Source organism: Phytophthora infestans, genomic scaffold, assembly GCF_000142945.1.
Source record: "Phytophthora infestans T30-4 supercont1.1 genomic scaffold, whole genome shotgun sequence".
Lineage (NCBI taxonomy): Eukaryota > Oomycota > Peronosporomycetes > Peronosporales > Peronosporaceae > Phytophthora > Phytophthora infestans.
In genome coordinates, this window is record NW_003303758.1 from 1,817,663 (window position 1) to 1,840,547 (window position 22,885).

Genomic DNA, 22,885 nt, shown 5'->3' on the forward strand with positions numbered 1-22,885 from the left:
CGTCCCGTTGTCGAGAATAGCTGAATGGGAGATTGCATTTCACAATCCAGTCAATCCAGCTGTAGATGACTTGACTCTTCTTGTCCACGAACCCAATCAAGGTGCCACTGGCACGCCCACTGCTGGCGTGTCGACTGCATAGCTGGAGTGTTGTGCGCGAATGTGGCTTATCAGGTTAGTGTAGCCAGTTTTACTGTCTTGTTTGCGAATCTTGGAGCAGGGACAGCGAAAATATCCCGTCGGCTCATCCTGGTTGTCAAGAACGGGCTTGAAGAAGAAGTCACCGACTTGCTTGTTAGTGAAGGGAGCTGTCAAAGACATGGTGAATCGAAAAATGAGGAAGACTGAGCTCGATGCACGCCCAAGGACTTGCCAACCAACCAAACAGTGGTTGGCTCTCAGTTTTGCTTAGCTGGGATTGGGCAGTTTTGTGAAGCATGGGCTACAAATAATTTATGACGATACCGGAAATACGTTACTGATAATTTTCATTATAACTGAAAAGTAAATTATTCCATACTAATATTTCCATTTATTTTCACTGCAATGTATTGTTCGGAAGGCCTAGGAGTGATGGTCAGGCAACTTCAAGAATCCGCATTCATTTGGATCTCGAACACGAACGAGGATTAAATCCCTGGGTGGTAACACTTTTCGTGCGAATGATGAAGAGAAGATGACGCTGAAGCTCTGCGTTGCACTTGTGGACACTGGCGGAGGCCAGGAAGAAGCTGTCCTGTTGGCCCTGAACTCGGCGGCGATTCATCGGAACGGCCAGATGGCTTCATTTGATCAAAATATTTATTTTGGGTGTGAGCTTAATTTGGGTACAGTATGCTGACTCGGGTAGATTGGGGTAGTTTCGCTAGTCGCGCAAGTCTATCCAATTTGGATGCTGAAGTTGAAAGTCTCAACACTTCCGCCTCGATCGAGCGGGCACACGAGCCAACAACGCCATCCACCAAGTGCTGCTGCTGCAGTACCTGTTACTTATTGTACAGGACACGTTCACGTGGAGCCGCTGCCGGTAACTCATTTCTCCGAAACCAGCGGCGGACGTTTCCTCCAACACATTCTCACCGAGCAGCTCGATCGATAGCACGTGCCTCCGCCACAACGGCGCAACAACGCTAGCTTATGCTGGTGGATTGTCTGCTTGCAGGACGGAATGCACTTGTATGGGCATCATCTGCTTGAGGCATTCGATGGAAACGACATGGAGGTTACGGCTCTAGGCATTGACTCCACTGGCTAAGAAACCATTCGATACGATTGGTAGCGCGCAGACATCGCTTGACCGATGCGATACTGTTGCCTGGAACCTAGCTTCGATTGACGCAAGCTGAGATCGAGATCGCCGTGGCCTTGAACGAAGCACGACTCCGCTGTGTGCACGAAGCCACTCATCAGCTGTCCGCTCGTCGAGTCCGTAGCGTTTATCGCCGGTCGTCTTGCTGTGCCCTTTGCCCTTCTTTCTGGTCCATCTGGTCTCTGCTTTCCTTTCCACCTGGAGACTTGCCCAACTTGGCTCCATTATGTCAATACATCTGTCGTCGCACCTGCTTAACCTAATAATATAATCGCTACCATTTCCATTGTGTCCGTCATTAACAGGTCTCTTTAATCCACTCATCTCTGTTATTTAATACTACATATTTAATCTGACAGGTCCTACTGGCTTGTAGAAAGCCAGTCACCGTCACGCATATGCGCAAGTTCTCGTCCCGCGGCGAACAACACCAGCACCCGGAGCATTCCCCGGTGTTCAAGCCTTCGCCACTGCCCTCGGACGCCCCTGTCATCGGCTTCAAGCTCAATCCCATCAAGCCTCAGCCGTCCATGGCGGGTCTGCCACCAGCTCCACCGCCTGTACTGGGCAGTTCCGAGAGCTTCCAGCACATGATCCGCAGTCGCCGCTCCTCGCAGGACGAAATTCGAGCGCTATTGGCGCGCACCACGCAGGCACTGGACAAAATCGTGAGCATCCGTGAGTCGATGGAGGACTTTGTGGACTTTAAACAGTTCGAAAAGAGGCCTCAGCGCCCTTCGCGCCCGTCACGTGCTAGCTCCAGTATCGCCGAGCTGGGGGAACACCCTACGCGATCCACAACCACGTCCAGTTATGGCAGTACCGAGGCTTCGTCCCTCACCGAAGACCCGTTGGGTAGATCGACGACATCCACCACGCATTCGTCATCCTCCATCGAGGACGAAGGGGAACACGATGTCGACAGGGACCGAGAGGATGAGCTACGCGCGAGAAGTACCGACCCAGACGAACAACACGAACAGGACCTGGAAGACGCGGAAGACGGAGATACGTTCGATGAAGACCCGACCAGTAGCTCCATTGTCAGCTCCATCTCGACTGTGGACGATCTCGCGCCGTTGAAAGAAGCGCGGCAGGACAGACTTAAGAGCATCAACATCTCGTTCCATGAAGGATTACCAAGGGAATTTTTCCAGTCGCTATGTCGCTTCCTCAACACAGCACTGGAAGTCAAGACTCGACACTCGAGATTCAACTTTTACAAGGAAACCTTTACGGGCGGTGACGCCGTTCGAGAGATGCTGATCAGTGGCTTTGCGGAGGACCATCAGACAGCGACGAGGTATGGAAATGTCCTTGTGAGACTTGGATTCATCGAGCACGTGTCTCGTACGGACGATCAGCTGCACAACTCCAAGGACAACTTCTACAGGTTCACAAAGGTGCTGGAATACGATGATCCAGCGGAATCGTTCGCCTCGGACACAGCCACGCGGAGACGCGCGTCCATTAACGCCAACAATTACCGTGAATCAGTGCTCTCGAACGAATCCACGGACCTGGTGGACTACGACTTCGCTACTGCTACAGACGAAGTACACGCACTCGTATCGGAGGAGGCTCTGAATGTGCTCGCTAAGGTGCTACACAAGGTGTTCGAGCGGAAGAACAAGCTGCTGTTCTACAAGGGCTTCATTGGCTGCTTCTTGGGCGCTGAAGCCGTGAACGTCATCCGTGAGATGCGCATCGCCACTACACTCATTGACGCCGTGCTGATCGGACAGGCGCTTCTGGACGAAGGTCTGATCGAGCCGATTGCCACGACAGTCTCTACTTTCCAGGACAAGTACGTCTTCTACCGCCTCACCAAGATACCGTCGTCGTAAAACCCAAGTCTGAAACTTACTCTCCAGTAGCGAAGCGAGTGAAACGAGCCTCATTTTACGCACTTCGCTACTTAACCGGTCCATTCGCTGCGGTGTCCAGCCTTCTTCGCTCCCATAGCTGTTCCAAGTTTGGAAGCTAGCAGAAAAACATAGCAAGAGGAAGGCCATTTTTGTTGTCAGCAGCGCATATTTAATTCGAACCACGCAAGTTAATGCGACAGAGTTTGGATGTCGACATACGTTCGATATTACAGTGTCACTTCAATGCATACTAAAGTAAGAGCACTAGCCTGAGCTTACGCCTTCAATGACTTTGCTTCAGTGGGGCTTACGTCGTCGTGGAGGATCTTAGCGAGGTCCTCGTGGTTGACGTGGGCGGCCTCTTCGAGATCCTGGTCGTGCTTGACATCGAATTCCTTGCCGCGAGCCTCAGGTCCGATAAGTGTCAGCAGGAACACGTAGACGTAGACCACACCCAGAAAGATGCAGATCACCTTGCCGTACTGGTAGCGACTTTCTCCGTTCTCGCCCTCTGGCAGCGGGAAGTGCTCGCCGAGTGAAGCCTCGATAGTCGACGATGCTGAGGAAACCAGGTTTCCGAGTTGGTACGCCGTACCCACGACAAACGCACTGTACGACGGGGGAGACAGCTCCATTAAGTGGATTGGGATGACACCCCAAGCACCTTGGACGCAGAACTGCTCGAAAAAAGCGGCGATCATGATGCTCTCGTCGCTAACGTAGCAGTATGGATACAGAATAGCAGCTCCAATGACCGTCATGACAAGGATCGAGAGACGACGACCGAACACTTGCGAGTAGTAGCCCACAAGAGTACCGCCACAAATGGCACCGAGATTGGCCACGACTTGAGTCACGGTGACTTGGTTCGAGTTGAACTCGAACTGGTTCTCAAGCATCGTCGGGTACAGATCCTGCGAGCCGTGTGACTGCAAGAGTATGAGCAGTTAGATACTTTTCAATAAATTGAAAGATAGTTTCGAAGAACGTACCATGAAGTTGAAGCCTGCCATGAGCAGCACCAGGTAGCAGAGTAGCAGCCAGTGGCGTTTGAGCGCGATTTTACCTTCAGCCACGAACGTCTTGGTCATGTTACGACTTGCTTCACGTACACGTTGGCGCTCCTGGAACACTTTGGTCTCGGGCAGATATAGACGGAAGATGATGATGAAGATCGGTGGACAAGCTCCGAACCAGAAGAGCGGACGCCAGCCGTGGCTGGTAGTGTTGACGAGAACACGGGCGAACACGACGGCCAATAGATAACCGAAGGCGTAACCTTGCTGCATCATACCAGAGATGATACCTCGCGCTGCAGGTGGGCAGTCCTCAAGCGCCGTAGCGGCGACGTTGCCGTACAGACCGCCCATGGCAATACCGAAGAGCGCACGGATCCAAAGGAACTGTGTGTATGTCTGACAGAAACCCGTCGCCAGCTCCAGCACGATGAAGAGCACATTGTTGACTACAAAGGGCCATTTACGTCCCCAGCGATCAGATGCAATACCAAAGATGATAGAGCCGACTGAGCGCAACATGAGCACCAGAGTGATGCCCCATGTGATGTCGGTCTTCGTCTTGTCGAAGGTTTCGGCCAGGTCCGAGACGGTCATGGAGACCGTGAAGAAGTCGAAGGCGTCCCAGGACCAGGCGATGAAAGACACGAGAAACTGCAGCCACTGCATGCGGTTGAGCAGCGCCAGCACCTTGAGCGGGTTCTCGGCCTTTGTCATGGGCGGCTTGAGTGTCGTAAGCCGCGTCTTGCAGTACTCGCCGAGCGAGAGCGCTTCGTCATTGTTTACTGGTTCAGCCGCGTGGTCTGATCCCTTGGGGGTCAGTGCCACCTGGTAGTCTGTCACCGAAGGCATCGTAGATTACCGCAGGGGTCGGGTCGAAGCTGAAGGTGCTTGTGCTCCAAAGCACAAAAAGGAAAATGACTGACTAAGGAGCGATGAAGCTTTTGCTGCCGAACTAAAAGCATGCGTGATGGTATCCGGGGCAGCGCAAGTTACACTTTGTCGGCGGTCCGGCTCATGTGTCATTGGACAGCTGACACATGAGATGGTCCTGGACAATGCCCTGGTAGTACCAGTGGTACATGTACATGTATTATACGTTGAAGCTGAGGCTCGGGACTCGGTTTAACGGTGGGTGAGACGGTGCGATGGCCACACCCTTCAACGTCGCGCATAGGCGGCACATCTTCAGAATTGACTCGGCTTCACTGAAGTTTGACTAGCAAGATGAGGCGGTGTTGGAGGTTCAACCACAGCAGTAGATATTTGCGAGGAAATGTAGGCAGACAGCATCAAGACTTCACGCCCACGATGGCTGTGGATTACCGTCGGATTTAGCAGCATATCGTGCAGCATCAAGTCGCGTCGGCGTTTTTAGTTTTAATCTGCACAGCAAGGCATGGAACTTGCGTCTCAAGTAGCACAGAAGGCCCTAAATAAATAGATACCACAATGCATTACAGTACTGTACGAGCTACGGTGCTCTGCACTTCATCGGTTGTTTTGCTAGCAAAACAAAAACAAACAAACGGTACCCCTTGAAGCCCCGGTCTCGACAAGCCCACCGTCATGGCTGTCGCGATGTACATGTACAACAGTATTCCCGTATGCGAATATCGTCACCGTCACCGTCATGGCCCATGACCCACGGAGCTTTCCTGTGCTCCGACTCGAAGCTCGAAGCCTTCCTGACCTGGCTCAATCTCAAATTGATGTGATGTGTCTTCTCTTTTTTTGTAAGCTCATCTCCAATACTTAAGTACATCTGAAGCAGGGATTCCCTCGCTCAAGACGATCTGCGGCTCAAGTTGAGCTTGCAATTGCTTAGTCGTGCAACATGCAAGCTACATGCACCGGTTTGCGTTGCAACTGGCAAGTTGGAACTAGCAGAGCACCCCAATAAAAACTTTGTTGCTTGGCTACTTTCATGAAATACTTCTAATGAACCGGTATCGGTTGTCATTGAACAATCGAACGTCGGTCACCAGGGCTCTCATGATGACCTGGCTGATACCGTACCTCCAGGAGACTCGACCCCGTTATTGTTCATCCAATCATTGATAATTGAAGGAGTACTTTTGCGAACGGCAGATCATATGTATCACCTCTTAACCTCCTCTGATAATACAGTCGGCGCGAACTTCCTCCCGCCAAAACTCGGCTTTCATGCCGAAAGGAGGATAAGCCTCGCGTTAATCAATAACAATTCAACATCCGCCCAAATGGGCGACGTGTTGTCATGAGCAACGTTCTTCAATGATCACGTTGTTGTTGTGGAGTGGCGTGGCAGGGTAGCTTTTGACTGACGCACTCGACGAGCTGCACGGCGAGCTGTTGCATTCACCGTCACTGTGCGTCACACGGTCGCAGTGTACTTCATGATCGGACAAATGCGACATCGAGTGTCCTCGCGGCTTGGAGCTTGTCCAGTCGCTCTCCTGTCTCGGTAAGCGGTACTCCGACTTGGCAGGTAGGCGCTCGGACAGCAGCAATGACTCACTCGTCAGTGCCAAGTTGTCTGCAAGTCGGACTGCCACATCCGCATGCTTTTCTTCGTCGGTCCGTGTCTTGGATTTAGCGGCAGGAGTTAATGCACTCGGGGCGCTAACAAGTGGAAGAGCTCCACTGGGACGCATCCCAGGCTTCCCGCAACGCTTACGCATCCGGATCTCCAATTCCTTCTCGATGCCGACAAAGTAGCGGTTCATGGCATTCATGAACCGTCGACGATACGAGATGGGACTAATCACTGTGGGGTTCCGGAACGTCAAACTCGCCTTGGACGTTGACTCCATCTTCTTCAGAAAGTCAAACTGATGCAAGTAATCAATTAGGCCCACGATAACTTGGCGTTTGTCCTCGTCAAAACGCAGCAGCTGACGTCCCAACAAAGATCCAGAACAGCAAATCGTTAGTAAACAGCAAAAGTAATCAGACCTATCTTCAAGTCAGACAAACAGGACTCACCAGCGAATAGTCGATGACTCCTGCGCGATACAAAAACCCGGTGTCGTTCTGAATAGCTGCCTCGATGATATCCAGGTCCGGCTGTGCCACTGGAACAGGCATGCGCTCCGAGAAATTGCCATCTAGCAGTACCGGCAAGTTCATGGACACGTGCACGCTTGAGACGCTGTTAAACGCTTCGTGGCAGTCTTCCTCGTCGCTGCTGGAAGCGTTGTATCGTCGCCGCAGAATTCCTTTCAAGTCGTACATCTGCCCCGGTTGAAAGCCGTATGAAAAGTTCTCCATGATCACCACGTACTCTGTGTGCTTCAACAAGCGTCGACTGTGACTGAGCTTGAACAGACCAACGATCTTCGTTATGACCGTCGGTGTCGGGACCTCAACCACGCGCGAGATGAAGTTAAAATACTTCGGAGCCATGTGAACAAACATGTTGAACTCGACCACGGATATTCCCTTTAACACGTAGCGCTTATCGTGTGTCTGCAATACAACAAAATGCGATAGTAAAAGCCCTGTAAACCGACACGATCAATAGACCTACCATCGAGAAGAAGGCGCCGGACTTGCCTCCACTGGTATCCCATCTCTTGCTCTCAATAATAGAGTTCAAAAACTCCACGTTCCCCGGAGCGGTAAGTGCACGCAGTGCGTGAAACTGTGCTGCAAAGTATGCCACGCATTGGACCTCGTGGGTCGTGGAGCCAACCGCGTAGGAGAACTTCATAGAAGTGTGCTGCAAGTCCGTCGAGCGCAACTTGCTTAAATAAATCACCTGTTTCTTGTCCGCCACCGACACCGAGTTTGTGGCGATAGTCGCTGTAGAGCTGGACGAGGCTTCGTCGGTCGCTGCCGGAATCTCAGGCGCGTCCTCACTTTTTGGCGGCGACGGAGCGGATACTTCACTGATACCCATGTTCTCGGACGCATGGAGCTCATCAGCAATGTTGACCTTCTGCTCGAAATGAGCTTCCAGCTGATCGATATACGCCTGGGAGCAGAGAGTGTAGCCGATTAGTGAGCCAATGTCCTTATCGTGAACCTTCACCACGTAGCCATTGACGCCGTTCGGGAGGTTAAAATGACCCTCACGTAACCCTGCGGGCATCTCGGTGTACGGCTTTATCCTGATCGCATCTGATGCGTGTAAACTGTGTCCACTGTACCCACTGTGGCTCACTGGGGTACCGATGGATCGATTCGACTCCGGAACAGACGAACTGCGCTTGTCGTGTCTTGCAACAATGAGCGAGCTCGGTCGCTTGATCTCCAGAGACGAGCCCGACGTGTACGATAACTCCAGTTTCCCCACCGTCGAGTTCGATGTGCTCGTCGATATAGAGCTATCTTCACTTAGACTAGGCTGGCCACGGTCTTTCATTAACGGCACACACTCCGTAAACCAGTCCAAAGGGATACGACGCTTTGTAGGAGACTCGGCCACAATCTTCTTAATCGTCGCATGTTCCTGAGATGGAGCCAGCGAAATAACTCTCTCACGTAGCCGACAGACCAGTAAGAACAGCGTTTTCAGCAGCATATTACATCCAAGCACACTGGTACGTTCCGACTCCAGCGTCGCCTTGGCGCCTACTCGAAACGTTGCGATAGATGAATTTACCTCCACTCGAAGTCTCTGGATCTCCTTAAGTGGCACACACGGCACGGATGGAAGGAACTCCTGCGCAGTGCACAGATTTTCCTCCAAAATAGCGATATTTTCCAAAATGAAAGAGACAGCCAGCTCAACTTTCGAGTCAAGGATGTCAGCGAACTGTTTCACGTAGTCACGACGGCAACTTTCGTCCGTTTTGCGCTTCGACTGCATCGTCGACGCAATAAACTTGTACGGTCTCCATGCGGCACGACTGTGCTTCTGTTTAGCGCCGTTACTCTCTCCATTCATCTCGTTGACCATCGAAGCGCTGACTAACGATCCGTCCTCGTCAGTTGACGACCGCATGCGTCGGAAACTGCGACTTCTGGTACTCGATCCACTCTCCGATTCGTCTGCTGCAAAAAACGACGCACGACTGCGTACGATCATCTCACTGAGCGCTGAGATCCAGAAAGCTCTAGATGTGCCATCCACTGCGTTTAAACGTAACGTACGCTCTCCATTACATACCGAGAACTGGAACTGCCGCGGCTTGGACGCCTCCTCCACTAGAAGCGTCGTATGTCTGTCAATCAGCTCCTCGCTCGCCTGTATCATGGACGCTCGGTCTCTTAAGCACACGAGGCTACTGGAATCCCATCGTAATAAAAAGTAGCGCAGCTTCCAGCTCCGTGACAGCGTTCCGCGTACACCGAGCCAGCCTTCTTTTTGAATATCGTCGTCTGTAAAGTCCACTCGCACGAAATTCGATGACCTTTTGGTTGACCCAAGCTGGAAATACGCCTTCAAAGAGTCTCGATACACGCGGTAGTATCTGTTCGGGCCCTGCGTACGAGACAGTCTAGATTCACGGTCGTAGGTCGGCGACGGCGCTGTACTAAGTCGCGACTGCTCTGTTTCGGCTTGTGCGGCAGATAACGGCGTCCGCACGCGCGTATGAATCCACCTACGCCGCCTTAGAAAGTGATGATACCCACGCTTTACCTTACTGGTGCCCTCGGCGAGGCGGCAGTTGATGCGCCCAATAGACGAGCCGTACGTCCATCCTTCCTCATCGCATTGTGTGTAGTCACTGTCGGGCATCCAGTCGTGGCTCCACATCCAATCGGAAGAGGGAAGTACGCCCACCTCGAGCTCAGGCGCCTCCTGGACGCCATTTAGGCGGTCGTTTCGGCCCGAAACGCGCAGCGCAGCGCGTGTGAGCGCGTGGTACGTGTTGCCGCTACGGTCACAAAATCGCTCTAGCGTCCAGCCGTGAAAAGGCTGCAGCACCTGCACCTCGAAGGCCTCCTCGACCACCGAATCCATTCGGCGCTGCGTCCTGATGCGGCCCGGGACTGCTGCTTACTACTCCGATACAATTCGCACGCTTCGAAGACTAATTGGCACTGTGCTTTAGTGAAAGAGAGCGCAAAAGAGGCTACTATTGAGGATGATAGCCCTGTGGCCATTATGGCCAATTATGTACGTTAAAATCGTTTTTTGCTATGACGTCGACATGCCGAGATTCATGTTTCAGCCAATGAATGAGTAGAGACAAGTTTGATGTCTGCAGACAGGCGAGAACTGCGCTTTTTGACACATCGCAGTGCAAATGATGGATCGGAGGCGAGGCGGCGACAACATTTTTGCCTCAAGAACTGTTGCGATGGTGCTGCCGGCGGCGACCTCAATTCAATCGCTGCAGTCGCCATTCGATTATGGGCTCTGTTAAAAGTTGGTTGGCGGGGGATTTCGCGGTACAAACGTAACTGACACCAGTGCCCCGGCACAATACTACACGCTCACATAGACCGGTCTCGTTCCACCCGCGTTTGATGCTCGCGTTCGAGCAAAATGCATGGCGGCACAGGAACTTCGGATAAATTATGTTGCTCTCAAAAGGGATCTGCCTAAGCTGCGAGTGTATCCTATCCAGCGCGGCGGTACATGTATTATAAATTATAATGATTATAATTTATAATCATGAAGACTTTTGCCTATTATATTAGCGCCGTCGGGAACCCACCTGGTTTATCCTGGCAAAAATATCCAGGCAAGTTTGTCCCATCCTCATTTCGTTGTTGTCGTTGATGGACACTTGGTGCCCGACGAATCAGGGTACCATCATCTTTCGCGCTTATCTTAAGAGTCTGGTACGAGAGCATACGCTTTTCTAACCAAAAATAAACACTTTTTGGTGATCGGTAGACATAATTTGACACGACCAAACACTTATGCCTACACTTTTCTGACCACTAGTGGGATTTCACCTCTTTTACGTACGTCTGCACTTTCCGCGCGGAACCTGCACAAAACGGGCGAAACGCTCATAATTACCTGACTTTGTCAATTAATTCTGAACCGCTGGTTCACATTTACCTGACTTTGTCAATTAATTCTGAACCGCTGGTTCACATTTACCTGGAGAAACGCGGCCAGGACAATATTTATTTTTCCTAAAGAGCACATTTGTAGGGATATAAAAAACTTAAGCCCGCTTACGCTGAATTTGTCTCTACTACTCCGTCTGGCGATAAAATTCTGAACCTCAGCCTAAAGGGTCAGATACTCTCCTACCTGACCACCACCCAAGCGTCTGCACGATGCCCCCCAAACTCTTCTGGACCAAGCGTGCCGAGCTGCATGTCGAGTCCGACTTCGTCAAGTATCGATGGGATCATTTTTGCTGCTCGAGCAATTTTTCAGTGAGAACAAAATGGTGCAGCATTTGCGCAGGCGACCACGAAATGGTCGAGCGCCGCCTGCAATGTAAGAGCCCGACTTGCGGAGGATCGGGGTTGCCGAAGAAGTGTGCAGTGCAATGATAAGTTCAACACTGCGAACTCTCGTCGACGTGGGTCGTTCTCGAGAACACTGAGAGGCATTCACGAGGCGATACGCCGTGTGCTGTAGGACCACGCCCACGCGTTACTCCTGAAATGCGGGAGTATACATCAAACGCATGGATGAGAGCGCAGTACCACCACGCTTGATATGGAGTAATCTTCTGCGAGCACCGGAGATTCCTTCCCCAGCGCTAGGATTTCCATCGATCGCCCAGTTCCAGCGAAACGTTCGTTACAATCGATGGCTGCACGGATCGAAGAACTCAATACTTAAGACACGCGAGCTGGTCATTTCGAAAGCATTCAGAGCCGATATTGACCCAGAGTCGGCGTTCGTTTTTGGAAACCGACAGGACGAAAGGGGATTTCCGTTTGTGGGTAATGGCGAGGACACTGAACCTTTGATTTTGGGTATAACCAGTCTGAAACTCATGCAAACTATTCTGGCGCTACAGCAGAAGGAGAACTTCTTGATTTTTCACCTCGATGCAACTTTCAAACTCAGTGACCTGGGGTATCCAGTTATAACCTGTGGCTTTACTGACCGGCGAAGAATCTACCACCTAGCCAGTATGTTTATTGTGAGCCAGCGAACTGAGCGTGAGTACTATGAGGCTGTTGGTAGTTTCGTCAGGGTTTTTCGGGAGCGATTGGGTGTGGCACTGCGTATCGATGCTGTGATGGGAGACGCGGAGAAGGCTCAAGTAAATGGATTAGTTGCTATCAGTGGGTTTGAGAACAGCATTTACCTTATGTGCTTTTTCCACGTATTACGTAAGCGTATGCAGCACCTCGCCGCAGCCCTTCGAGCTGTTGTGTACCGTGGAGTTCTAGATATGCACTACACGCTTAGCAAGGACCATCTATATCTGGAGTGGAATCGCATTTCTCAGGAATGGCTCCTGGACGGAAGACTAGAAACTTTCACGAACTATTTCTACAGTCAATAGATCGCTAGTCTCTTCTGGCGGTGGCAGATTTTTCATTCGCCGGGGGCTTTTGCAACTACGAACAATCCTGTGAAGTTTTCAACGCAAGCTTAAAGAGATACACACAACGCAAGGCGTGTGACACAAGAAGGTTGCTGCTAAAACTTGTGACGATAACGGAAGACTACTCTATATGCCTTCCCACGTCTGTAGCGGGCGGTCGAATTACACCGCCCAAGGAGGCTACACGATTGGCAAAAGTATTGGTTTCAACGAGTCGGGTGCCTATCTACGCTACCCCCACGCCTTCGGTGGTACGTGTTTTATATGTTGGCGATGATCGAGAGATCCCTACAGAGGTGAATGACATCTCGTCGCTTTCCGACGACGTTCCTCTCAGCAGTGAGCGTCTCGCTTCGTTAATTTCCCCCGAGTGCCTTCAAGATGAGGAGAAAAAAAAGGCGGCGAGCTTTTACAGGTCTGCTGTTAAGTGGTCAGTGCGTCGAGCCCACCACGTTGGTATGCCCAGAGAGGGGTAAGTGGTGCGAACAGACTCCAACCAGTGCTCCTGCTACTACTATGAAAAGTTTTAGTCTTGCGCGCACATTATTTGCGGTCGCGCTGCGTACGGTCTCAGCGTTCCTGGCGTCAACGGATACCAACTAAAATTTAAAGATCGACGGATTCGACGAAATGTACAAGGTCAAGGTAGGTCGGATCAAGAATTTGGTGCCAATGTACAGAGGACTCAGATGACATTGCCGGGAGGTTTACCCGCACTACCCTTAGCTATCCCGGATCATTTGCATTGCGGTCCGATACGCTATCCCTCGGGTCTTATGCTAGATTCTTACGTTCCCAACCAGATTTGGAGTGCGGGTGCGGTGGGAGTAAACCCCGAGGCATGGGATACGCGCCTTCCGGGTAATTACCAGTACGATACGTGGAACATCACCCCTCAATACCTGACACCAACCGTGGCCCTGCCCTTGAGGCATACGCGTGGTAGACCTCCGCTAGCATCCCCAGCGCTAGATGTTCAATACGTACTACGGTGAGCTCAGCATACGAATAACATTTTCTTAGTTGAATGACACATTGCTTTGAATTCTTTCGTGAACAAGTCTTGTACTAGCTGTAGTCTTACCTAAGCGTGGCATCACGCTCGGTAAAACAAACCTCTGTTACGAGTTGCTAGTCTACTTGTACATGTTGTCGTACGGACAAGTAAGTGTCCACAATAAAGGTAAACTGTTAAATAATTGTCAACATTAGAGTTCATAATTACGTGCCAGTGTAACTTAATTGTGAGCTCTCGGTCCACAATAAATTGACTAGATCGCATTATTGTGAACCGCAGCCCATCTAGAACTTGGCACATAATTTTAGCACTGTCATTTAGTTATGAGGAGCTACATTGTGTGATAGTATTAGAAATTCAAAGTACTTAACCGAATAGGACCGGTCACTATAAAAAAACCCTTTGGACCGGTTCACTTTAAAGAAACATTCAATTTCCTCACTTCTTCCCACTCGGCACCCCCTGAGCTAACGAAATGACCCAGAAGACGAGAGTGAGGGACCAGTGGGCGACCATTCAGTCCTGGAAGCGTCACCCCGGGTGGTCAACTGCGGATGCTGTGCGCCATCTCGGAATCGCCCGACCGAAGCTCCTTACTTGGAAGAGAAAATACTGGGACATGCTGGAGCCACCAGAGGAAGATGGCCAGCGCTATCGAGTGAAGGGAGCGGGGCGTCCGTACAAGCTGGCAAGCTACGAGTTTCAGGCCTTGGAGTACTACGACAGAAGTTTGCGGGAGGACGAAGTGGTGCACTACGCAGACTTCCTGCGATACCTAAGAACTATTCCTGAATTTGCCATAATACACAAGGAAACGCAACGATCGCGAGCAAGACGCTTCATGAAACGATACGACCCCGGTAGCGAAGAGGCAGGGGCCACAAGAGCTGCTGTTAATGCCGGTGATCCTGCGCTACACGTGGAAGCTGGTACAAGTGGAGATGCAAATGCAGACAAATCATACCCCGTATCAGATGTCGCTCTCTGCGAATCAGGCGAAGGCCCTAACCCGGAATCAGTCGGAGATTCCGCTCCGATTCCATTGGATGCATCAGTTTTAGAATTAGACTTGGAGCTCCCAGGACCAGTGGCTAGCGTTGAATCAGGGGTGGAATCAGAAAAGAGAAAAAAGCCTCGATTTTGCCTTGAAAATCCAACTGGAGATCCCGACACCAAGCTCCTGCAACAGAGTGCCGCCCCATACAGCCTGCGGCCACGAAATAACCTACTTGCCCCTGTACGCATCTACCCCCACGCCGCAGGTAGATCCGCAGAGCTTGCTCGACTCCACTCTTCGCTGATGACATCGCCAGCGTAAAGGAAGGAGCTCCGATTACTAGCTCCGTGGTTGACTATTGTATCTCTCGTTACACAAAACCCGAACCAGAGCTCATGTTACCTGCAAGATCGGCTGTATTTTTCGCCATTAGCTACGCCTACATCAGGCACTCGGGTCGGGAGTCTAGCGCCCCCGACACAATTGGTGATTTCGATTGGAGTGGATACAAATATGTATTACTGCCTGTGGCGTTTAGCGACCACTGGAGCGTTGTATTTATCCAGAATGGCAGTGACGCAAAAAAGATATATTATCACATCGACTCGCTTCACAATGGTCACGACAAGGAGTACATTTTCGCGTGTCTGGACTGGTGGTTTGCGGTTCTACACACGAGCCGTGGGAGATTCGAGGCAGCCAGGGGTTTTTCCCACACCTGCAAGCCCCGCCAGACTAATGCGGTAGATTGCGGCATATATATGTTGCACTACCTTTACAAGGTCGCCCAGCATATCAAGCAGCACAAGCCAAGTTCTATCCTGCTGCAGATTGAGACGCTCGCCAAGGGTGGCTTTAATGCCAGCAAGGCCAACCAAGCTAGGACGTCTCTGCTTTCTTAGCTCACAAAGACTATGTAAAAGCTATTAATAGCTACTAGGACACAGATTTACTGAATTAAGTCGTTTAAAATGACAATTTTTCTCTTCTCCGTTGATGTACGGCTTGCGCAAGCTATTAATAGGTAGGCCTCCATGCCTCGGAGCCCATGGAGCATGGACCCGCTACACGCTGCCCACAGGAAACAAAAGCCATGATTTGCTGTGCAGCAGCGTGCTCGGCGTCGTGCAAACGCGCACTGGCCCTTCTACGTGTGAAAGTGTATACTGGCGGCTATTTTGTGGTGTCTACTGAGGCCGAATCTCATTCTAATGTGGGCTTTCACACTTATCTTAATATAGCATTTATTAATAAAATTGTTTTTGAAGTACACCAGCAACTTGCTGGCAGCAAGTTGACCTGCAGGTCCAGCGTATCATATCAGCGCTTTGAATATCCATTAGGCAAACGCAACGAAAGACTTGTAGGGCAGCTTGCGCTGCTCGTCGTGGTCGATGCGTGCGTATGTCCCAACCTGGCGACGGTGTCGATTGTTCGTCTAAATAACATCATCTGAGACTTTCGTTCGACCACCGAGATTCGGACGTTGTCGGACACTTGACAAGGCAAGTGGCCATCACTGTAAACTTCCATGCCGTTCAAAACGTGAACACGATTTAAAGAGGAAACAAATGTATTGTATGCAGGTGTCTTGTTGAAGCCCGTCAGCCTGGCCTAGTGCACATTGACCTCACGTCGAATGACATCGACCACCTCGTCGTCCTCGCCATCAGCTGAATCGTGCTCGTCAGCCGTGTCAACGTTGCTGGGGCGTCCCTCGTGACCAAAGCCCCCCTTACGTGGACTGCTATTATCGCCGTATTGGCACAAATTCGTAAGCAACGGGATTAAGTACTTGTTATCGAACTGCAACGCTCTCATGTGCCGGTGAGGCTTCACCGTCTTGTCGAGAGCCGCCTCCTCCTCAGCCTGTCCATTCGAGACGAACAACAACAACAACATCATCATCAGCTGCTATCGAGCAATACTAATACATATCGCAGTACGATTCGCACTGCGTACTTACCGTCAATCGTGGGATGCCGCATTTGTCGAGCACCGCAACGGTGCCGCCGCCCATGACGATAATTGATAGCAGCACAACGATCAACGTGGTGGCCACAATTTCAGGGCGTTTATCACCAGGAAAAGATTTGGATAACGCAAAGGCGACGGCACCACGCATGCCGCCGTACCAGATTACATGCTGCTGATTCATTGTTATCTTTGCGGCGTTCTTGCGTAGATTCAACAGGTAGGAAAGCGAGTAAACCGCACAACCTCGAGAGAACAAGCAGAAGGTAGCCATCCAGAAGATAAGCCAAAATCGGTAGTACTCCGTCAGTCCAAACGCTGAAAGCCCGAGATCTGGCAAAGAAGATCAATGAAGTAATACTTGGTTAGAAACCTGACAAAACATTTGTATTAAACCCTCCACGTACTCAAGAACACCGACGTTTCAGCCATGTGTGACAGCGTATTGAACACTCCAGAGCACCTACAAGTTAGAAAAGACCGTAAGAGCAAAGTATATACCGTGGTTTCGAGAAAGTTGGGTAGACTTACACGTCGCGAGCTTCCGGTGTCAGGTTAGGTGATGCGTAGTGTTTCATCGAGACACCAGCGAAAATGACCGACACAACTCCCGACAGCCCCAGAACTTCAGACGCAACAAAAGGCAAGTAAGCAAACATGACGAAGACACCTACTTCGTGAAGTAGGTTACTTCGCAAGTTGCCATATTTGAAAAGTAGTGCTGGAATCATGCCAAAAATGACTCCGACCATCGTGGAGCCCGTGAGCACCAAACCGAACTCGAAAATGGCAAATAGCATGGGCTTGAACTCGTACGAGTGCCCAATGAAGCGAGAAAAGGTCTCAAAGAGGCAGATGGCTACAGCGTCGTTAAGTGAGCTCTCTCCGAACACGAGATAGAAGAGTGTCGGGTCAACGTGGAGCTCCTGAAACACAGCCAGGATGGAAACGGCGTCTGTAGCGGAGATTAAAGAGCCAAAGGTGAGAGCCTCGGCCATCGATAGTCTCAAGACCCAGCCAAAGCGACCAATAGTGAAGATACCGATACCCGTGACGACGCTCATGACAAGTGTGCCAAAGATCGAGTAGACAAGGATCGGCGTGATGTTCTCGAAAAAGTAGCGGCGCTTCATGGTGTAGCCCGAGTTAAAGATAATCGGGGGTAGCATTCCGACGAAGAAGAAGTTGGGATCGAAGTCCATGAGTTTCACCGCGATCGAACTCGAGTTCATTAGCAAGCAGAAGATGCTGGCTAGAATACCGACACCGATGGTGGCGGCAGCTTCAGGTAGGAAGTGCCAGTGCAGCTTGTGGGTCACATGGTTGCACAGGAAAATGGCGATCATTAGCAGGAGCATGAAGGCGGCGAACTGGAACGCGACCGAGTACTCCTCACTGATCTCCTCAATGATGTGTTCATCGTGCGAAGACGTCATGGCGGTGACGATAGAATTCCTCGATCAATCCAAGCAAAAGGCAACGAAAGTCTCTTGAGTGTCTCTGAATGGCTTGCAGACTGCCTCAAGCGTCGGCGGCATGTAAGGCTAGTAACCGCTTGGCATGAAGAACCGAGAAAGTTATTCTCGGCATTTGCCTCACAAACGCCCGGTGAAAGATCTGCGTGTTTCGACAAGGTCATGGTAGTCTTGATGAAAGTCACAGCGATCAACGTTGATCTAAAGGGGTTGGTCTCCGATGCCACGGATGGGTGCTGAAGCCGCTCAGTGGCAGAGACTTATTATGCAACTGCAGTCTGTCAAGGCGGACACCTCGGTAATGGTTCTGAATTATTGTGGCGATGCGCCGATTTGCTCTGCCATTGGAGATGCTACATTCGCCTTGAAGCCACACTCGTACAGGCTGCTTATGAATCCAAGCATCGCCATTAAAGTTAATGGTTTAATTTAAACCATTTGCGCATGTGGGCCTGCTGCGTAGCGCAGGCATGAGTAGATTACCAGCATTCCCTATTGAATTCCATTGATTCGAGTTCAGTGGCTGTATAGCCGTTATGTGGCCGTCGGCAACATGCCGTTGGTGTCAGATCCTGTACATGTACATGCACTGTACTTATGTGCCACTTCATTTATAGCCACTTCAGCGTGATTGCGGCACTTCAGATCAAAGGCCGCCTCTCCCGCCTGAGTTACTCAGCGAGCCAAAGAAGGAAAGAAAGAACCTTCAGGGCAAGGGCGGCACCGGCCAGCTGCACAAGGGCAATCAGCCCTTAAGACACGCACTCTGGAAAACGCCAGCGCCTGTCAGTTGCTGCCACAGACAACCAACGGTTGCGCCGGTGGTGGTTACGCGGATACCGGTATTTTTTTCCCCGAGAGATCCTACCGCTGCTTGGATAGTTCGCCAAGGCTTTAGACTCAGACTGCGCGATGCTCTTCGGCTCGCAGTACGACGAGGACGGTGGCACCGACCACAGCGGCAGCTCCACGACGCCGCCGCAGTCGTCACGAAAGAAAAAGTCGGTCGTCTCCTCCCGCAAGAGCAAGACCAGTAGCCGACGCGACAAGACCCGCCCCAGTATGGCCGGCGCCGCCTCCGCTGTCATCGCCGCTGGACCTAGCAGTCCAACACGGTCTTTTGACTCCACCAACTCATCGTCGGCGTCGTCGACGTCCTACTTCGCTCCCAACCAGCGCAACGGAGGCACCAGCAACTTCAACTACTCAAGTTTTGTGGACAACAGCGTGCCTGTTAATGGCAATGGTATTACTGCGGTGAACGCGCCGACACTACTGCCGAAGACACGGCGACGCGTCTCTAAGAAGAAGCCCGAGCGATTTAAAAAACCCAAGCGACCAGTGGACCGCCAGTGCATGTATCCAAATGTGTGGAAGCAGCTACAATTCCGCAAGAAGATCGTGCAGCTCGCCACTAATATGAGCGAGAAGCCCATCTGTGTCACGGGTGTCGATGGCTTCTTAGCCTCATGGATCGTATGTGAGCTCCTTAGTCGCGGCTACCACGTACGCGGCACGGTACAGAACGGCAAGGATGATATCTCGGGCTTGCTGCAGCTCCCCAACGCCAGCAAGAACTTTTCAGTCGTGGAGACGTCGCTTCTGACGCCTGAGGCGTGCGACATGGCCGTTCAAGGTGCGTTATTAGATCCTCTAAGATCTTTTTTTTCTGATTATAATTTATGTGTCTGATTCCGCAGGGTGCGACTTTGTGATCCACACGGGCACACCGTCGTCATGCTCTGTACGAGACCCTCTGTCTGAGCAGCAGGAGCCGGGAGTGCACAGTATTGGCAGTCGGATGCACTGCATCATCCCCATGATGACGAACTTCATTCAAGCTTGTGCTCGAGGGCGTATCAAGCGAGTGGTGTTGACCTCGTCGATTGCTGCGATGGCGGACTCGGTGACGCCGGACTCGATCATCAACGATGCCTGCTGGAACGTGACGTCGTCGTTGGAGAAGAATCCGCATTTCTTGAGCTTAAAGCTGGCCGAGGAAGCGGCGTGGCAGCTTGTCGATCAATTGCCGAGTGATCGTCGGATTGATCTGGTGACGATGAACCCGGGAACGCTGTTTGGGCCGATGCTGTCCAAGTCGAAGCTGGCGCCTGGGAACCAAGTCATTTATGATTTAATTACGGGCCAATACTCGGCGTTAGTGGATCTGAACTGGAGCATGATCGACGTTCGCGACTGTGCTGTAGCACATGTTGCAGCCTTGGAGAACAATGACGCGCGTGGACGATACATCTGCGTCAACAGGAGCGTCTGGATGAAGGATATTGTCGAGATGCTGTCGAATAATGGCTACAGTGGTCGGGATTTGCCGTGGAGAGTGGGGCTGCCTCGCTGGGTGGGGCGCTTGCCAGCGTACTCGATCCAATTGGGACAGGTTGGCGCCTCATTGTATGCGTACGACCCTACGTCCGTCCGATCGTCGCCGTATCTTGGGGACAAGATTGTGGAACACCTGAATGCTCGCTTCCGCACAGTCGACTCGACTGTCGTGGAGTCTGCGAATGATCTGTTGAAGTGGGGACTCATTAAACCCTGGGCAGAAGATCACGAGGCGCTGGAGTGTGGCTGCTGCCACAACCCGTTCACTTTCTATCGAAGAAAACACCACTGTCGGGTAAGATCTGACGAGATCTTTTTAAGAATTAGAACGCGTATCTCACATGTGTATGCTGGTCTTGTTTGTGCAGGAATGTGGTGTGATTATTTGCAATGATTGCTCCATGTCTCGAGCGGTTGTGGAAGGCACGGAAGGACGCGCACGACTGTGTGACAAGTGTGTGAAGGGATCGATCCCAGACCTGCTCGAACTATTACGAGACGAGGATCCAGACAAGAAGCGCACGGCGGTAGTAGCTTTGGAGTCGTTGATGGAGAACCCGTTGAATCACGACTACGTCACTCGTTTCGGCGGTATCTTGCTGCTGATGGATGCGATCCACCACCCTGATGAACCGATTTCGTCGCATGCTGCTGGGGCGTTGTGTGCGCTGTCGTTAAGTGTGGCCAGTACGCTTCAAATGGTGCTCGAGGGGGCTGTCCTACAGATGCTGGAGGTCGAGGAAACGCTGAGTACGTGGGCTATTTGTCTGCAAGCGCTTCGTAACATCTGGAAGCAGATCAATCGGCAGGATTTCCGACGGATGCTTCACGCTGTAGCTCGTGTATCTGCTGACGCCAATATCGGTACGGTAGCCAACTTGCTTGGTGAGCTGGTGAGCAAAGCTTGTTCTTACAGGGGTGTGTTTATGAATAGGTGAACTTCGGGGTAACATTCTGCTTACGTTTGTACACATGATGGATGCTGAAGAGGTCCCCACTTTGTTGTCCGAGGGGCTTTTGTCCGTGCTGTACCACATGCTGCAGTCGACTGCTGAGTTCCCTCGTTGTGCTGCCGCGCACGCAATAAAGCACTTGGTGCCTGCAGGTTATGATCCGGATGTGAGGATCGATGTTCCACCTTACGTCGTGGATGACCACGAGGAGCTGTTCCTGAACTCGTCACTGTCTGATCTTCAATTCCTCGTCAAAGGTCACATCGCACCGATTAATGCACACAAGGTCGTGTTGTTTTTCCGCAACTCGTACTTCAAGAACATGGTGAGAGTGAGTATCGTCTGCATGCCTGTCTGAATTCCCCCTTATTGTCTTACGTATTAGGATATGTGGAGTACTAAGTTTTGCTCATGCATTGTAGTTTGGCACAGCGACCAGTCAAACCGCAGTCATTGAAGTCGACAACTGCAGTTACGAAGTCTTCTCGATCTTATTGCGCTTCTTGGTACGTTTTGGTATATATTCTTGAACGAGTGTGTAAACACTAACAATAGTTGTGGTGGTCTGCAGTACACTGGCAAGGTGGACATTACGCCGGATGTGGCCGAAGAATTGCTGCGAGCGTCGTCGTTCTACTGTGTGTACGAGCTGCAGAAGCGTACGGAGGCATTTTTGAGCGGCCAGATTTGTGTCGAGAACGTGGTGGACTTGTTGACGCTGTCCGAAGAATGCAATGCCGACGATCTCAAGAAGAACTGCGTGCCGTTCTTGATGCGTCACATTCACGAGGTCGTGCGGCTGCCTGCGTTCGAGGAACACCGTGTGCGCTCGAGCGAGGAAGTCTTGAAGGCTCTGACGAACATGCTTGGACCTGAATGGGAAACAAGCTACGCGAAGTTCAAGAAGTCCGTTGGAATTAAGGACAAAGACGTGGAAGATGAAGAGCCTGCGGAAGCTGAGAAGACCGACGAAGAGGAAGAAATGCAGCCGACTGGACACCAGGTGAACGAGATCCAAAAGGCTCCGCTCTCGCCGCGCTTCTTGCTGTCGCCTGTGCCGCCCCCCAGCTTCTCGGGGAACACGTCGGCATTTGCGACGGAATCACCACGGCTGAATACCGTGGGAGAAGAGAAGTCGACGGAGAATTTCCACTTCATGAAAACTTTCGGCAACGAGGACGTGCTCTTCCGACGTTCTCGCAACATCTCGGAGGACTATTCGGAGGGGTTATCGGAAGGCGTGTGCTAGGGTTTTAATGATTTATATGAGCTGCGAGGGCAAGTGGTGGTGTGTGTGCCTGACAAATAATCGAAATGAAGCTTGAAGTTGTTGGTATTACATGTATCTTTCTTATTCACCTTTGCAACGGCCTTTGGATGGTACGTCACTCTAAGCTTGAAATAGCGATCCCAAAACAGATTACAAATTTACTTAAGTGGCTCTTAAGTGCTTGATTAAAACAGAGCTGTACTTATTTTCGTTTCAAATTGGTCTATAGTCCTATTATACCTTTTTTTGCACCAAATTTC

At 51.2% G+C, this 22,885-nt stretch overlaps 7 protein-coding genes across 7 annotated transcripts; 4 read left to right on the forward strand and 3 right to left on the reverse strand.

The window, feature by feature from the left end:
* Positions 1-676: 676 nt before the first annotated feature.
* Positions 677-1,255, forward strand: PITG_00327 (uncharacterized protein; the record flags this gene model as incomplete). The annotated part of the gene is made up of 3 exons (XM_002908894.1): positions 677-827; positions 870-1,027; positions 1,163-1,255. 3 exons carry the CDS (start codon positions 677-679, stop codon positions 1,253-1,255), a joined length of 402 nt encoding a protein of 133 aa, XP_002908940.1.
* Positions 1,256-1,707: 452 nt separating this feature from the next.
* On the forward strand, positions 1,708-3,156 carry PITG_00328 (uncharacterized protein; the record flags this gene model as incomplete). The annotated part of the gene is made up of 1 exon (XM_002908895.1): positions 1,708-3,156. One exon carries the CDS (start codon positions 1,708-1,710, stop codon positions 3,154-3,156), a length of 1,449 nt encoding a protein of 482 aa, XP_002908941.1.
* A 296-nt stretch (positions 3,157-3,452) lies between these two features.
* On the reverse strand, positions 3,453-5,045 carry PITG_00329 (Major Facilitator Superfamily (MFS); the record flags this gene model as incomplete). The annotated part of the gene is made up of 2 exons (XM_002908896.1): positions 3,453-4,106; positions 4,170-5,045. 2 exons carry the CDS (start codon positions 5,043-5,045, stop codon positions 3,453-3,455), a joined length of 1,530 nt encoding a protein of 509 aa, XP_002908942.1.
* A 1,385-nt stretch (positions 5,046-6,430) lies between these two features.
* PITG_00330 (phosphatidylinositol-4-phosphate-5-kinase (PI-PIPK-B)) lies at positions 6,431-10,144 on the reverse strand (the record flags this gene model as incomplete). The annotated part of the gene is made up of 3 exons (XM_002908897.1): positions 6,431-7,069; positions 7,161-7,643; positions 7,705-10,144. 3 exons carry the CDS (start codon positions 10,084-10,086, stop codon positions 6,431-6,433), a joined length of 3,504 nt encoding a protein of 1,167 aa, XP_002908943.1.
* A 2,584-nt stretch (positions 10,145-12,728) lies between these two features.
* PITG_00331 (cysteine protease family C48, putative) lies at positions 12,729-15,515 on the forward strand (the record flags this gene model as incomplete). Its single annotated transcript, XM_002908898.1, has 5 exons — positions 12,729-12,849; positions 13,014-13,070; positions 13,671-13,762; positions 14,101-14,545; positions 15,004-15,515. The coding sequence occupies 5 exons, from the start codon at positions 12,729-12,731 to the stop codon at positions 15,513-15,515; spliced, it is 1,227 nt and encodes a 408-aa protein (XP_002908944.1).
* Positions 15,516-15,952: 437 nt separating this feature from the next.
* On the reverse strand, positions 15,953-18,023 carry PITG_00332 (Monovalent Cation:Proton Antiporter-1 (CPA1) Family; the record flags this gene model as incomplete). Its single annotated transcript, XM_002908899.1, has 5 exons — positions 15,953-16,051; positions 16,243-16,482; positions 16,580-16,920; positions 16,995-17,050; positions 17,119-18,023. The coding sequence occupies 5 exons, from the start codon at positions 18,021-18,023 to the stop codon at positions 15,953-15,955; spliced, it is 1,641 nt and encodes a 546-aa protein (XP_002908945.1).
* A 951-nt stretch (positions 18,024-18,974) lies between these two features.
* Positions 18,975-22,694, forward strand: PITG_00333 (dihydroflavonol-4-reductase, putative; the record flags this gene model as incomplete). Its single annotated transcript, XM_002908900.1, has 7 exons — positions 18,975-19,207; positions 19,256-19,698; positions 19,763-20,697; positions 20,771-21,266; positions 21,337-21,695; positions 21,778-21,861; positions 21,927-22,694. 7 exons carry the CDS (start codon positions 18,975-18,977, stop codon positions 22,602-22,604), a joined length of 3,228 nt encoding a protein of 1,075 aa, XP_002908946.1.
* Between the last annotated feature and the right edge of the window lie 191 nt (positions 22,695-22,885).